At 38.2% G+C, this 14,432-nt stretch overlaps 1 protein-coding gene across 3 annotated transcripts; it reads left to right on the top strand.

Annotated features, from left to right (window-relative positions):
* Nucleotides 1–443: 443 nt before the first annotated feature.
* kif3a (kinesin family member 3A) lies at nucleotides 444–13,906 on the top strand. 3 transcript variants are annotated; one of them, XM_044363055.1, is made up of 18 exons: nucleotides 444–616; nucleotides 2,172–2,454; nucleotides 2,712–2,856; nucleotides 3,236–3,320; nucleotides 3,536–3,641; nucleotides 3,970–4,109; nucleotides 4,240–4,437; nucleotides 4,643–4,817; nucleotides 4,934–5,032; nucleotides 8,212–8,220; nucleotides 8,801–8,957; nucleotides 9,058–9,238; nucleotides 10,165–10,275; nucleotides 10,421–10,546; nucleotides 11,220–11,273; nucleotides 11,377–11,445; nucleotides 11,572–11,702; nucleotides 12,827–13,906. In XM_044363055.1, the coding sequence occupies exons 1-18, from the start codon at nucleotides 611–613 to the stop codon at nucleotides 12,873–12,875; spliced, it is 2,124 nt and encodes a 707-aa protein (XP_044218990.1). In that variant the 5' UTR covers nucleotides 444–610; the 3' UTR covers nucleotides 12,876–13,906. The 3 variants fall into 3 exon arrangements, with proteins under 3 accessions (XP_044218990.1, XP_044218992.1, XP_044218991.1); XM_044363057.1 differs by lacking the exon at nucleotides 8,212–8,220 and adding an exon at nucleotides 5,754–5,834; XM_044363056.1 differs by lacking the exon at nucleotides 8,212–8,220.
* Nucleotides 13,907–14,432: the final 526 nt, after the last annotated feature.

The following is a 14,432-nucleotide window of genomic DNA, read 5'->3' as shown; positions in this document are numbered from 1 at the left end:
GTAGCTGCAGCAGTCAGCAAGGCTGGAGTACCTAAAACCCCTAGGGGCTCCCACAAGTCCACTGTGTGCTAATTTAATTAATTTACATTTTTAATCGGGGATATACACCACGCTTAAGATATGTCCTACTTGATTTTCTAACCTTGAGGTCCTTTTAGATGAGGTCAAAGTTAGAGCATGACAGATACTCTATCTTTTTAGGCTGATGCAGATATGAATATCTGAAAATCTGACAACAATGTTTGTGAGAGGGATCTCTTAAATTTGGTTATTTAAAAATAAATGCCCACAGAAGGGGGGCTGCGATTGAGACACTGATTCTAAATAATCTCAAACATTTCTTTGGTATTTCTGCACGATACTAATATCTGCAATGATAAGCCCATATACGTATAGATTACATCTGCGTTGCTGCAGTTACAGTAACCAATCTGTAGCGCATGCGCACACCGACTCAGAGCAGACCTGACAACAAGCTATCGGATGTGAGCCTTTTGATGATATGGGCGCTGCGCTGGCATATAAATTCCTCGGATAAGCTAGAGTAAAAGCCTTACAAATATCTCATTGTCACTAAAATTCTACTCTAATCGGTTTCTGCAATCTTGCTATGCCGGTAAGTCGCCACGCCTGTTTGCATTTTTTTTTTGTTTTGTTGGTGAAGGGGTTCCTCCCTTCCTCCGACCGCACTGATGTGATGCTAACCGGTTAGCATGTCGTTTATCTGATATACTAGGAAATAGCTCACTACTATCAGCATTACATTTTATCAGTCACCACACCTCACTGAGCATTAAGTGTTATAAACATTGAGCTCAACAAGTATTTAATCAAATCTTCTGTGGTCCGTCTGTCAACGTTTTTACCTGCCCGAGTTAGCAACCCAGCAAGCGGCCAAGGCTAATCAGATGACGTTAGTTAGCCTTTGCATACTGCTCTTATTCTCACCCAGCTTAAGTATCCCTTCATTTTAGTCCCTATACCAGGTTTTGAACCACATATGCAGTTTTCATCCATAGATATCTTATCAGTCATTAATAAATGGGGTGATTGATCCTTCATTTATGATTCAGAGAGCAGAGACAGTGTTTTCTTTTAGGTTTGCCACTATAGAGAAAATACATTCACAGTCACACTATATCATGATCTCATGTTATCTAAAGCAAGAGAACATAACAGCCATGATTATTTCTATTAATTTGTTGAAAGTGAAGAATGCAACAACATTTGAATGGTAGGTTTCATTATATTCATTAAAACCAGCCAGTCAGTCAGCACTGACCCAGAGCTCCCTCTATGTGCAATAATGTATACTAGCTGCACACGAATACATCATTTTCAAATATTTCCATTTTTGTATATTCTTGGCCACTTTAGGAAAAGTCAAAATGTCAGGTTTAAAGAATGTAATTTATGGTGTTTTTTTTTTTTATTGCTTTCAAATGTCAAAATGGGTCAAATTGCCACTGTATGTAAAGGTCAACCAGCTAACTAACGTTTTGACCAAATTACTTAATGCTATCTGCACATAAACTGCTTGGTGTTATTTACTTACTACAAACAGATTGACAGCAGTATCCTTATGTCCATGTTGAAAAATGTTGGTTTGTAATTAATCAACTAACTAGTTAATGTTACCTAGGTTACATTCAGTTCAAGTTTTATATGTATAGCACCATCTTATACAAAAGCTGTTCAAAGTGCTTTGTATAAAAACAAAATAAAACAGCAAAAATGGACTTATAAACAAAAACATCCATGCATACATACACACACATACATATATATATATATGTGTGTGTGTGTGTGTGTGTGTGTGTGTGTGTGTGTGTATATGTATATATACACACACATAGAAACATACTGTACAAATTAGGTGTGTTCATTCAAGAAAATGCTCCACTGCTTTTAAGAGAGCACAGTTTTGGAGCACGTTTAAGATCAGCAGGCTAACTGTTCATTCTTTAGGTGCATAAACGCTGAATGCCGTCTCACCAGACTTTGGAAATGATTCAGGCACATGGAGGAGATTTCCACCTCGTGACCTGAGAGATCTGCCGGGATTGTAAACTGACACAGCATGTTTGATATGTACTGTGGAGCCAGACTAATAAGTGCTTTCACTGTGTCTTCTCGTTTGTGTGTGTTTTTGGGGTGTTTTTTTTTTTCAGAGCAATAAGCTTGAGAAACATGACAAGCCGGAGGTCAGTGATAATGTTAAGGTGGTGGTCAGATGTCGGCCCCTTAACCAGAAAGAGAAGGTGATGGGCCACAAACAGGCTGTCATGGTGGACGAGATCCGTGGGACCATAACGGTCAACAAACTGGAGACTCCCCATGAGCCTCCCAAGACCTTCACCTTTGACACCGTGTTTGGACCGGACAGCAAACAGCTTGATGTCTACAATCTAACAGCCCGCCCCATCATTGATTCAGTGTTAGAAGGATACAATGGTAAAAATTAATTTGAAAAAGTTAATCATTTTAATTAATAAACTATTCTCATCGGACACATCTGGCACACAAAAATGCATTTTTTTAGCCTCTTATAAATCTAGCGTTAATCCTCATTTGATCATAGTCATACTAGAATTGTTGTTTTCATTATTAATCATAATATAATAATGATAATGATAGTAATTATTGTGTGTTTTATATCTATAATTGTTATAATCTATACTGACACTGATGGTGTGATACGTCCATTTCAGGCACCATTTTTGCATATGGGCAAACTGGCACAGGGAAAACATTCACCATGGAGGGTGTGAGAGCAGTCCCAGAGCTCAGAGGGATAATCCCAAACTCCTTTGCTCATATTTTTGGTCACATTGCCAAGGCAGAGGGTGACACAAGGTAAGAGAGCAATCACTTTGTAAATATTAAAAACAATTCTGTCTACAAATAAATGAGCCCCCTCCCTCCCCCCACTCCAAGGACCAACGTAACTTAACCTTACATGGTTTCCTTGAAAGCTACACCACTCAGATAGTGCTTGTAAAGAAAAAGCAAAGGTAGACATCGTTGTGCACCTCTGATTTTACCTTAATGAGGGAGCTTGTAGGTTTTCTGATAATACAAAGTATGTGGGGGGGGAAAAAATCTGTTAAACTGAGCATGAAAGTTTTGCCCACTGCCTTGAAGAGGAATAGGATTTGATGATGTTAGTTTATTGTTCTGGTTGGTTGCTTATGTGTGGAATCTGACTGTATATACACATATTAAACTGCCACAGGTTTTTGGTCCGCGTTTCGTACCTGGAGATTTACAATGAGGAAGTGCGAGACTTGTTGGGCAAGGACCAGATGCAGAGGCTAGAGGTAAAAAAAAAAAATTAAATTTTTTTTAATTTACTCTAAATCATGGAATCCAGTGATTAAAAACAAAACAGTCTTGGAAGATTTGTCATAAATGGCATTACAGTCATTTTTCCAAGCATGGAAACTTGCAAAACGTCACTGAGCAGATTTGCACATATCAAATGGTTATGTCTCACTGCGGTTTTCCATGGTAAAGGTCTGTTTTATCGTCACAGGTCAAAGAAAGACCAGATGTTGGTGTGTACATCAAAGACCTCTCTGGCTACGTCGTCAACAATGCTGATGACATGGACCGCATTATGACACTGGGCCACAAAAACCGTAAGCAGACTAACTGATAGCAAGGAAATAGATGCCCACAACATCAAATGTTGATCTACATTTTTCAGAGATATTTAGCTGTGCTACGTGTTCAAACCGCATCACTGACTGTGAGAAACACAAATGAACATTCAAAGAGGCTTTAGCAGTCTTGATTACATACAAGGTTGTGTTGATTTGACTAATTGATTTACATAAAACAAAATCTGTAATTGTTTCTTATTGTAAATCTAGGGCATGCCTGAAATAAACAGAAAATGTTTATAAGTGTGTTGTCACAATAACTCGTATGAGTCATTTGTGTCAAATGTTATTTCCTTGTATCCAGGGTCTGTTGGTGCCACCAACATGAATGAACACAGCTCCCGTTCTCACGCCATCTTCACCATCACCATCGAGTGCAGTGAGAAGGGTGTTGATGGAAACCAACATGTCCGCATGGGAAAACTCCACCTGGTTGATCTTGCAGTATGTATCTGCGGCCAGAAAGTTCTAAGTCAAAATAGTAAGATCATACAGGTGTAAGGTGAATATATGCTTTTTAACTCTTGGTCCATCTGTCCCCCACCAATTTGTCTGCCACACTTCCTTCCTGCAGGGCTCAGAGAGACAAGGCAAGACTGGGGCCACAGGTCAGCGCTTAAAGGAAGCCACAAAGATCAATCTCTCTCTCTCCACACTGGGTAATGTCATTTCCGCCTTGGTGGATGGCAAGAGCACACACGTGCCCTACAGGAACTCCAAACTAACCCGTCTGCTGCAGGATTCACTCGGAGGAAACTCCAAGACCATGATGGTACAATGAATGTTTGAAACAGTAGAAGCATGCATGCTAGAGTTGCAAAAAAATACTTTAAATTGACGTCTTTTACCAACAAATGTTCCATTTCAAAGAGCAATTAATGCACATTGACTGTTTCCAAGCACAAAATCTTAGCATACTAGACCATGACATTGCAGTTTTTGCCTCACATTTTAAATGACATATTTCTCCTCACCAGTGTGCAAATATAGGCCCTGCAGACTATAACTACGATGAGACCATCAGTACCCTGCGCTATGCTAACAGGGCTAAAAACATCAAGAACAAAGCCAGAATCAATGAGGACCCCAAGGACGCCTTACTGCGCCAGTTTCAGAAAGAGATCGAAGAGCTGAAGAAGAAACTGGAGGAAGGTAACGAGTCATTTCTAGTTCAGCTGTAAAGATAGTAGAGAGTAATCATGCCGTTTGAATTACAATGTTTTTTGGGGTTTTTTTGCTGCACGTTTCTTTATAATGTGCCATTCTAGGCGAGGAGATCTCTGGCTCAGAGGGCAGCGGATCAGAAGAGATGGATGAAGGTGATGATGAAGCAGTTGAGGCAGGAGATGGCCATAGGAGAAGAAGAGGTAAGAATTTGCAATTAATGCATACACATTAAGCATGCATCAGCAAAATAAAAAAAATCTTTTGATGTGATCTTCACAAGTCTGTGAAGGGTGTTATGTTGTGGTTTAATTTGCAATTTTGGTAAATGGTTTGATAAAAATCTGGATATTTGCTGTATATCTAGTTTCACCTCCTATCAGTATGTTAAATTGTGATGAGTCAGCATCCAGTAGCTCGGATAATTATCTAGCTGAAGTTGCTCCACTCTTTTTGATCGGGCTTGCTTTAGACATAACACTGTTCTCATTTAGGAGTTCCCCTGGTATTCTCACCTTCTCCTCTGCTCTGCTTTTAAGTGGAATTTGTTAGTTACAGATGAATAAGCATAAGTTAAGCAATCAAATTATGACGCAATGCTGTGAAACTGTTGTTGTTCCTGTGAGGTCTTGTTCCCAGGTGTTTTTATATTGGTATCTTTTTTTATAAATTCCAGTTTTCATTATCCTTCTTTTAATGTTATAGTATTTGATTAGTCTGAATTAATAACAAGCAAACCATCCAACTTCTGTGAGTATATTGCATGTGTGCACCCACAGCTGCCTGATTTGTAGGACCTGTACCGTATGTAGAGCACTTCTATTTTGCTTTAAGCTCTGCTAACCAATGTTTCCTAGATCTCCTCTATCTGTTTCTCACATAATAATTTCAAAGGGTATGGTACTTTCGCTGCTTCCCTTCCAGACAGTAGCAACAGTAGCAATAGCTCAGAACTTGCCTGCTCTTCCTCAGTACCACCACCCACTGAGGACAATTCTCAGACTAGTGAGTTAGAGCAGCCCCTGCTCTACCAGCCCACATGCCCATTAATTTAAGCCCTTTTCACACATGGAAACCGTAAATTTTCTGGTTTTAATATTGATGTAAGGCAGTCACCATGGTGGAAACACTGCTGCGAAATATCAAGTTGCAGAAAATTAGCGTTGTCACTTCCCACGCTGTGCAGGCTACCGGAATAATTATAAAGTGTATTTTGTCGTTGAATGCTTTTTTTTATCTCCACGGCTTGATTGCTGACCATAGACGTCGCTTGTGGAGGGTTGCCTCCACTTATGCATCCTGAAAAGTTGTCACAGCATCCTGTAGCTGTTCTTTATTAATTTTATCCAAAATAAATAAGACAGATAATTCCGCTGACTGTGATGCACAGTCTAGCAGCACCTGGACTGCTTTTAAAGTTTCTCTTTAAAATTAGAAAAGTAGGGCATCCTGGGGGTTGTAAAGTTGTCTCTCCTTTCAGTTCCTGCTTAGCCGGTATGTCGTTTGTTTGTGGCTTAAAAAGTTTTTTTTTTTTTTTTTAGTTTAGTTGGAATTAATTAAGTGTTACGCGACTTGGCCAATGTGTTTATGTGTGATATTTTTTGCAGTGTGTGTGTGTAGGTAGTTTTCTGAGGGGAATTTCCTGATGCCTTTATGTCTCCTCGACAACTTGAGTCATTCGTAGTATTTCCTTTCTAAAGTTCTTAACCTCTGTGCTCATTAAGTAGCATGTAAAAGAGTGAAATTGCACAGCTGTCTGAAGAAGGGGTCATGATATGATGTGCATTATAATACGGCAGGCCTGCATGAAAAATAAGATTTTACTTAACATCAGAAAGACATGTTTTTAAACTTTGTTGAGCGTATCTATTGATTCTAAAACTTCCAAAAATGATTTTGATGTATTTGGTAAAAAAGTTATTTTGGACATATTGGGAAGAAATGATCAGGTTTTGGTGTTGACTCAGATCAGGGATATTTTTTTTAAGGATTTCTTCACCTTTTGTATTATTTTCGGGGGGATTTTATATATTTGTTAGACAGACGACAGTCAGGACGTGACAGGAAATTGAGGTAAGAGAGAGATGGGGAATAAGTGGGGGCATTGTGTGTCATGATCAACACTTTAACAACTAGGTCACCAGAGTATTATAATACAGATCCAAATGCAGATGAAATATGACTGTATATTATATATATTATATATATATATATATATATATATATATATATATATATATATATATATATATATATATATATATATATATATATATTATATATTATATATTATTTATATATATATATACACACACACACACACATACATATATATATATATATGTATATATGTGTATATATATATATATATATATATATATATATATATATATATATATATATATATATATGTATGTGTGTGTGTGTGTGTGTGTGTGTGTGTGTGTGTGTGTGTGTGTGTGTGTGTGTATATATATATATATATAATATAATATACAGTCATATTTCATCTGCATTTGGATCTGTATTATAATACTCTGGTGACCTAGTTGTTAAAGTGTTGATCATGACACACAATGCCCCCACTTATTCCCCATCTCTCTCTTACCTCAATTTCCTGTCACGTCCTGACTGTCGCCATTTATGGATTACAGTGCATGTGTGAAAGGGGCCTTTTTACTTCCCCCATGTCAGATGTAACTCTCTGCCACTCTTGTAGACACACAACCCAAATCCCCCCACCGCTACAGACCACACTACTGTACTTTCATGTACCAAATATTATTTGGATTTACATGAAAATGATTACAGAGTTTCCTGGTGTGGCTGTTTTGACAACGATGTCTCGGGACAGATCCCTGTATTACTGTGTGTTGACGTTTTTTGTGCACAGAATTCAAATTTTGCACTGTGTTGCTTCGATTGTTTCAAAAGGATTGACACCCTCTGAAGAAGTACATTTTTCTCCTACTCTTTTCATGCATGACCTAAATGACCACAATGTGTCCACATCATAGACAGTTTCTGTATGACAGAATATTCTCAGTTCCAGTTTACACCTCTGCCAGACTTTGTCAGACCCTTCTCATCAAAAGACACTAAACAGGCCTTCACCTACATCATGTTTCATTATGTGAAAGTTTTATTTTTATTTGTTTTCTACGTCATATCTTCTCACCTCTCTGTTATTCTTATTACAGAAGCTCTCTGTCTTTGATGTTCGGTCTTTCTCCCACTCCTTGTCCTTCCCTCATGTGGCGTTCCACTCCATAGAGTCATAAGACTTTCCAGATCACTCTGTAATGTGTTGCTCTTTGTCTCTCTTTCCTCCTCCTGGTGCAAATGCCGCCTGTCTGACTTGCTTTACACCTCTTAATTCAAGAAGAAAGAGGTTGGTGTGAGAATCTACATGGTCCTACTGTCCTGTAGCTATGGTGTCTCTATTTACGTAAATTATCCATATGAAAGTCGTGTAGTCATTTCGGTAGTTATTTCACTAAATCTTACTAATAGATAATAGGTTTATCGTATAATCGCCACTAACATTTTTCTGTCTGTCTTTATATGGATGCCATCTGTGAGTGTCATGTTCACCATCTACATAACCACTGTGTCATTTAGAGAATCTCACACTGGATATAGTTTCCTTTCAAATTTTGCTTACACTAACAATAATTATTTAATACTGTGCATTAGTGAATAAAAACTTTGTGCAGCTGGATCTCGCTGTTAGGATTAAGGTCCTTAAAATAAACAGACTAATGCTTTTGTAAAAAAAAAAAAAAAAAAAAAAGCAGATACATATTTATAAACTAAAACTGCACAGGTTAAATAATACTGATGCTGATTATCAGATGTATTAATCTGCTTTGTGATCACTCTAACATACACAAGTAGTTAGAAGAGAAGCTACATTTAAATTAAATTTTCAATTAAAAGCATTGTATGCCACCCTGTGTGTCTCTCTACAGGGAGAAAGAAGGTTTCCCCGGACAAGATGGTGGAGATGCAGGCAAAGATTGAAGAGGAAAGAAAGGCCCTGGAGGCAAAGCTGGACATGGAGGAGGAGGAGAGGAACAAGGCAAGAGCAGAGCTGGAGAAGAGGGAGAAGGACCTGCTCAAAGCTCAGTGAGTCCACGGAAAGAATTTATATTTCGGTCATCTGAGAACTCGTCATCACCCATTAACCCCCTTGTCTGATACCCTCATCTACCTTTAACTCTCATAGGCAGGAGCATCACCTTTTGCTAGAGAAGTTGTCCGCCTTAGAGAAGAAGGTGATTGTAGGTGGCGTGGACCTCTTGGCCAAGGCTGAGGAGCAGGAGAAGCTCTTGCAGGAGTCCAACAATGAACTGGAAGAACGCCGCAGGAGGGCAGAGCGACTGCGGAGAGAGCTGGAGGAGAAAGAGGTAAGGACACATGGCAGTTACTTCAGCTCGATCTGCAGAACTGATCCGACTACAGAGTACTTCATTAAGCGGATCAGCTGATGACAAGTGCAGTCATGCTTGTAGTCAGTATGAAATGATTACATGAATGTATGTATTGATTACATCACATTTAAAACTCTATACAACCACTATCATGCTGTAACTAAAGTAAGGTTTAAGTTGCACTCAAATAATATGTCTACTGATCATCCTGGAGTTAAATGCTTAATGCTGTGTTTGTTTGCAAAGATGTTTGTATGTCTGAATTAACAGTTGATCAAAATAAATCAATAAGATGTGTTTGAATAAGAACAATGTCACTTCCTAAATTAAAAGGATGTGATATCAGATAGTTCACACGAGATGCTGATCTCAATATATATACACTGAAATTACTTCATCACTGTGGTTGGAAAATAGGGTTAACATAGTCGCTCTCTCACTTTCTTTGTATAAATGTAAATGCACACTGGTGTGCCTTTTGATATAATACAAAGGTCAGGGTTCGAAAACTGTCCTAGATGCACAAAATCAGGTCCTTTACATGACCACAGTTTCCTTTGATATAATCACTATAATTGGATACCGCAGGTCCTTCCTTCCTGCTGCTGTCAGAATTTACGATCAACACAACTCCCCATAGACCACACACACACACAAACTAACAACCCACACATGTGCATTATCAATGTATACTCAACTGCAATATCATTATTTCCTATATTGTGCAATAATGTGAATTCAACCGTCGAATCAGTTTACTTATCTTGTTATATGTTGCTTTATCACTGATGCTTCTTGCTATTACGCTATCCCCTTTGCTCCTATAACACTGCAAATTTCCCCGCTGTGGGATTAATAAAGGATTATTTTATTTTGCTGATCCCTCTCCCCTCTCTCAACAGCAAGAGCGTCTGGACATTGAAGAGAAGTACACTAGCCTTCAGGAGGAGGCTCAAGGAAAGACTAAGAAGCTGAAGAAAGTATGGACCATGCTGATGGCTGCCAAATCAGAAGTAAGCATAGCATGGTGTAATGTGTGGGGACAATCATACAGGCTATTATTTTGTTTTTCATTTTAAACTCTCTCCATAGCTGTAGTTAGTTTTGATTAATCGGTGGAAGAAAGGAAATTGATCGACTGTGGTTGTTATGTTTTAGATGGCAGATCTGCAGCAAGAGCATCACAGAGAGATCGAGGGCCTCCTGGAGAACATCCGTCAGCTGAGCCGCGAACTCCGGCTCCAGATGCTCATCATAGACAACTTTATTCCACAGGAATACCAGGTCTGTGTGTGTGTGTGTGTGTGTGTGTGTGTGTGTGTGTGTGTGTGTGTGTGTGTGTGTGTGTGTTGACTTAACTTTAGTAGCACTATGGTTCTGTCATATTTTTTTCATATTGCACCAAATACCTATAACTTTATCTGCTCTGTCCAATCTGTGCACACAAAGAAAAGGCATAAAATAAAAAAATAAAAAAAATCTCCCTTTGTTACTGACTCACCACATAACTTCATTTACACAACTTTGTTTTTTTTTAAACTATTCTGTGTATAATAATCTGACACAAGCTCCTGGCAGACAAACAGCTAATACAGTTGATCCATGGACAGTCACTTTAAATGAACTGAAGCATTATAATGTTTCTGTTGGAACATATGTTTAGTTCAATGCAAAGAACCTCATGAAACATTGCTCACAACCTCACATACCTATCATTGAGCTAAACCCTAATACTGATCTTAACTTAGGGCATTAGCAAGCATTTGCTAACTATCACTAAACACGAACTACAGTTGTGGCTGAAAGGGATGAACAAATTCATTCATAGAGCTAGCATGGCTAAAAGGCTGCATTGGTAACGTTCATTGCTTACGGGTGGCACAGATGTCTGAGGGGGGCGGCTTTGCATCAATGACAATGTCTTTCCTTTTATATTTGCTCATGTTTTCCTGTGCAGGAGATGATAGAGAATTACGTGCACTGGAATGAAGACATTGGAGAATGGCAGCTGGTGAGCTGACTTTGCATGACTCACACATTCACACATTGGTTTGTGGTTTAAACTTAGACTTCTCTGTAATTTCTGTATTTTTATTTTATCTTGTGTTTTTCAGAAATGCGTGGCGTACACTGGCAACAATATGAGAAAACAGACCCCCGCCCCAGACAAAAAAGAAAAGGATGTGAGTTCTTTCTATGTTTTTTGTTTTTATTGTTCCTGTTTTTGTGTAATGACTGATGTTCCTGATTTTTTTACCTCACAATGCCATATTTTGCCGTCTCTCCTCTTCTGTCCCTGCCTCCTGTAGCCATTTGAGGTGGACCTGTCCCATGTGTATCTGGCCTACACAGAGGAGAGCATGCGGCAGTCATTGATGAAACTAGAAAGGCCCAAGACTTCTAAAAGTAGCAAGAGTGGCCGACCCAAGACTGGGCGAAGGTAATCTCCACAGACACCACAGACACGGTTTGTCTCGGTTTTTTCTGGGTGGGATCTACTCCAGTCCAGAGGGTGGTGGTAACGCTCCCGGTAACTGCCAAAAATGCAAGATGAAGAATAACCTGCACGATTTAGCAGTTTAGTTGCTACAGTAATAATTGAGCAGACTAGAACAACTATCCATCAGCTCACATGGATGACTCGCATGTATAGACTATAATATCTTCATGACGCTCCCTCACCCATACAATTAATTCAGTGGTTGCACTGATCAGGGATCAGAAAAATTCTACAACAGCACATTGGCCTTCTGTATGACCTTACATGTTGAAATCGCAAATCCTGTTCTTGCTGTTGCTTATCAAATTATAGGGTGAGAGATAGTTGATTTCAGTGCAATTTCAGAGACACTTAAGCTGCCATTATCGCAGGGGAAGATCTTGTTAATGTCGTCTTACACAGACTGTTCACAGGTGTAGTAATAGTAAAAATGTCTATGTATCTTGGAATGACATATGTATTTGCAGAATCAGGCTAGAATGTATCTCCAACCGCTCCTGAGGTTGTTTTAATAATGATAATAATAATAATTAATAATAATAACTTTATTTGTATAGCACCTTTCACACCAAAAAGAAATGCAGCTCAAAGTGCTTTACAGCAAAAGAAATGACATGCACCAAATGCGTCACATCAAGACAGACATTAACGGCATAAAATGGACATAAAAACATGTAAAAATCAGACTTGAATGCCTCTTGGCCACGTTTACATTTAGCTTTTTTAATATTAGATAATTATCTCATTTGCTGAAGATGCTTGAAGTTCTGAAAAGCAGAAACCTGATTTTGAGTGAGTACATTTTTGGCCTCAAGCCCATCTCAACTCACAGCCAAACACACTACATCAGATACTATGGTTAAATACTGTGAATATGATCAAACAGATGTTATTGGTTGTGGACTCAAATGGTAATAATTTGTCTATTTCTAGCATGTTGATATGAAGCGTTTGCAAGATGGTATTTGCCGTATATCATGATATACTGTTATTCTGAGAATTGAGAAGGCTGAAAGCTTCCTGAAGCCGTTGATAACCCTTATCACGTACCCATCTTTACACAGGAAAAGAACTGCAAAGCCAGAAGCTGTGATCGAATCCCTTCTGCAGTGAAGACACCGTAGAGGAGAGCTTCATTTCACTACAACTTTGACATAACCTTAGGAAAAAGAAGTCAGTAGTTGAGTCTGAAGAATTTATTGTTGAACATTATTTAAAAGATTATCTGAATACACTGTATAGCTGACAAGGTTTTAAATGTGAAGGGGCAGTTGTTCAGGGAGGATTAAGACCTCTTGGCCAAGAGGACCTGTTATTTGTATTATAGCTTAAGACTTCTTTGAGGATCTCCAACATTTTAATGTTGCTTTAGAACACATTTCAGCAGCAGCAGCCTGTTTAAATTAAGCACCATTAGCATTAAGGGGAAATCTATCATAAGCATATTTCACTTGCAGCACCAGTAGTTTTGAAAATGATCAACGCTCTGAAAGAAGCTACAGATGGTTGAAAATAGAATTGTCAACATGACCTAAAAACTGGATCTTCTTCTGAAAGTTGTGCGGTTTTACATGCTACATGATTCGTGATGAACACACACAGGTCAAGTCTCCAATGTTGCACTAATTTCATGCTTTCTGAGAAACTGGTCACAGTCCAAGTTGTAACGAAAACATTATAAGTGAATTCTAATGAAGGGTGCACTTTAAATTAAATTATTCTACTCTGAGCGAACGCCGTAGCCTCAGTCTCTTCCCTATAGAAGACAAGAAATAATGGGGGCGGGGGGGCAATCAGAGGAGAGTTTGTAGTATCAAGTATGTAACTGAAAAGTGCGCTTTATACTTTTTCCTGTAGGTCAGAAGCATAGGGGGTATGCATGCCAGTATGTTAGTGCCATTTGCTAATCTAAGCAAGTCATCTTTTATTTTTAAATGTCAGAACACTTTGCTTTATATTGAGATACATACTGTTTGCCTCAGTATAATGCACTAGTATGAGGTTTTTGTGAGCTAATTTAATCTTACAATGTTCTGTAGTGGAGGCAAACTGACTTTTTTTGTATCATAATGTATGTCAAATGTTTACACCCACCAAACCCCTGGATATTTTATTTATTAAATTATTTGACATGTTTTATCTCACATTCCTGTTGCTCTTTCTTTCTGCGTTTCAGTGTTAAATTGTGATATTCCTAAATTGTTTACTGGTGATTTGAAAAGTTCACTTGAGGACAAATCCCACAGCTGGATCATCTGTAACCTCAGTAAGCAAGTGGTGTCTAAAAAAAGTTGCCTCATGTTTCACTTGAATGATGAGGATGGATTACTAAATATTATATACAGTATATATTGATAAATAGTACATTATATGCCAGAAGAAAATAAGACTTTCACAACAAACTACTGTCACATGATAATTTATTGATGTATAAATAGAAATATTACAAAAATAGGATATGTAAGAAAATAAACATTACATTTTAGAATAAATAAATATAATTTATGTATGTTACATGTGTTAATTAAATAATACAATCACTCCTGATAATTCCTGTGATCATTTCATTTTCCTCTTCTCTGCACAATACTTGATGTCGTCCAGCACTTTGTGTAGAGTAACTGTGCTTTTCTTGTTCAAGGAACAGTTGGTATTCCCTTCCTGAAACAA

This window comes from Thunnus albacares, chromosome 10 (genome assembly GCF_914725855.1).
Source record: "Thunnus albacares chromosome 10, fThuAlb1.1, whole genome shotgun sequence".
Classification (NCBI taxonomy): Eukaryota; Metazoa; Chordata; class Actinopteri; order Scombriformes; family Scombridae; genus Thunnus; species Thunnus albacares.
This window is presented reverse-complemented; position numbering and strand designations above follow the sequence as displayed.

Excerpts from the sequence above, each read along its gene's own strand:
- kif3a (XM_044363057.1), top strand. Across the intron at positions 5,835-8,800 it reads TGAGGACAATTCTCAGACTA|GGAGAAAGAAGGTTTCCCCG; the intron begins GTGAGTTAGAGC and ends GTCTCTCTACAG. Across the intron at positions 8,958-9,057 it reads AAGGACCTGCTCAAAGCTCA|GCAGGAGCATCACCTTTTGC; the intron begins GTGAGTCCACGG and ends TAACTCTCATAG.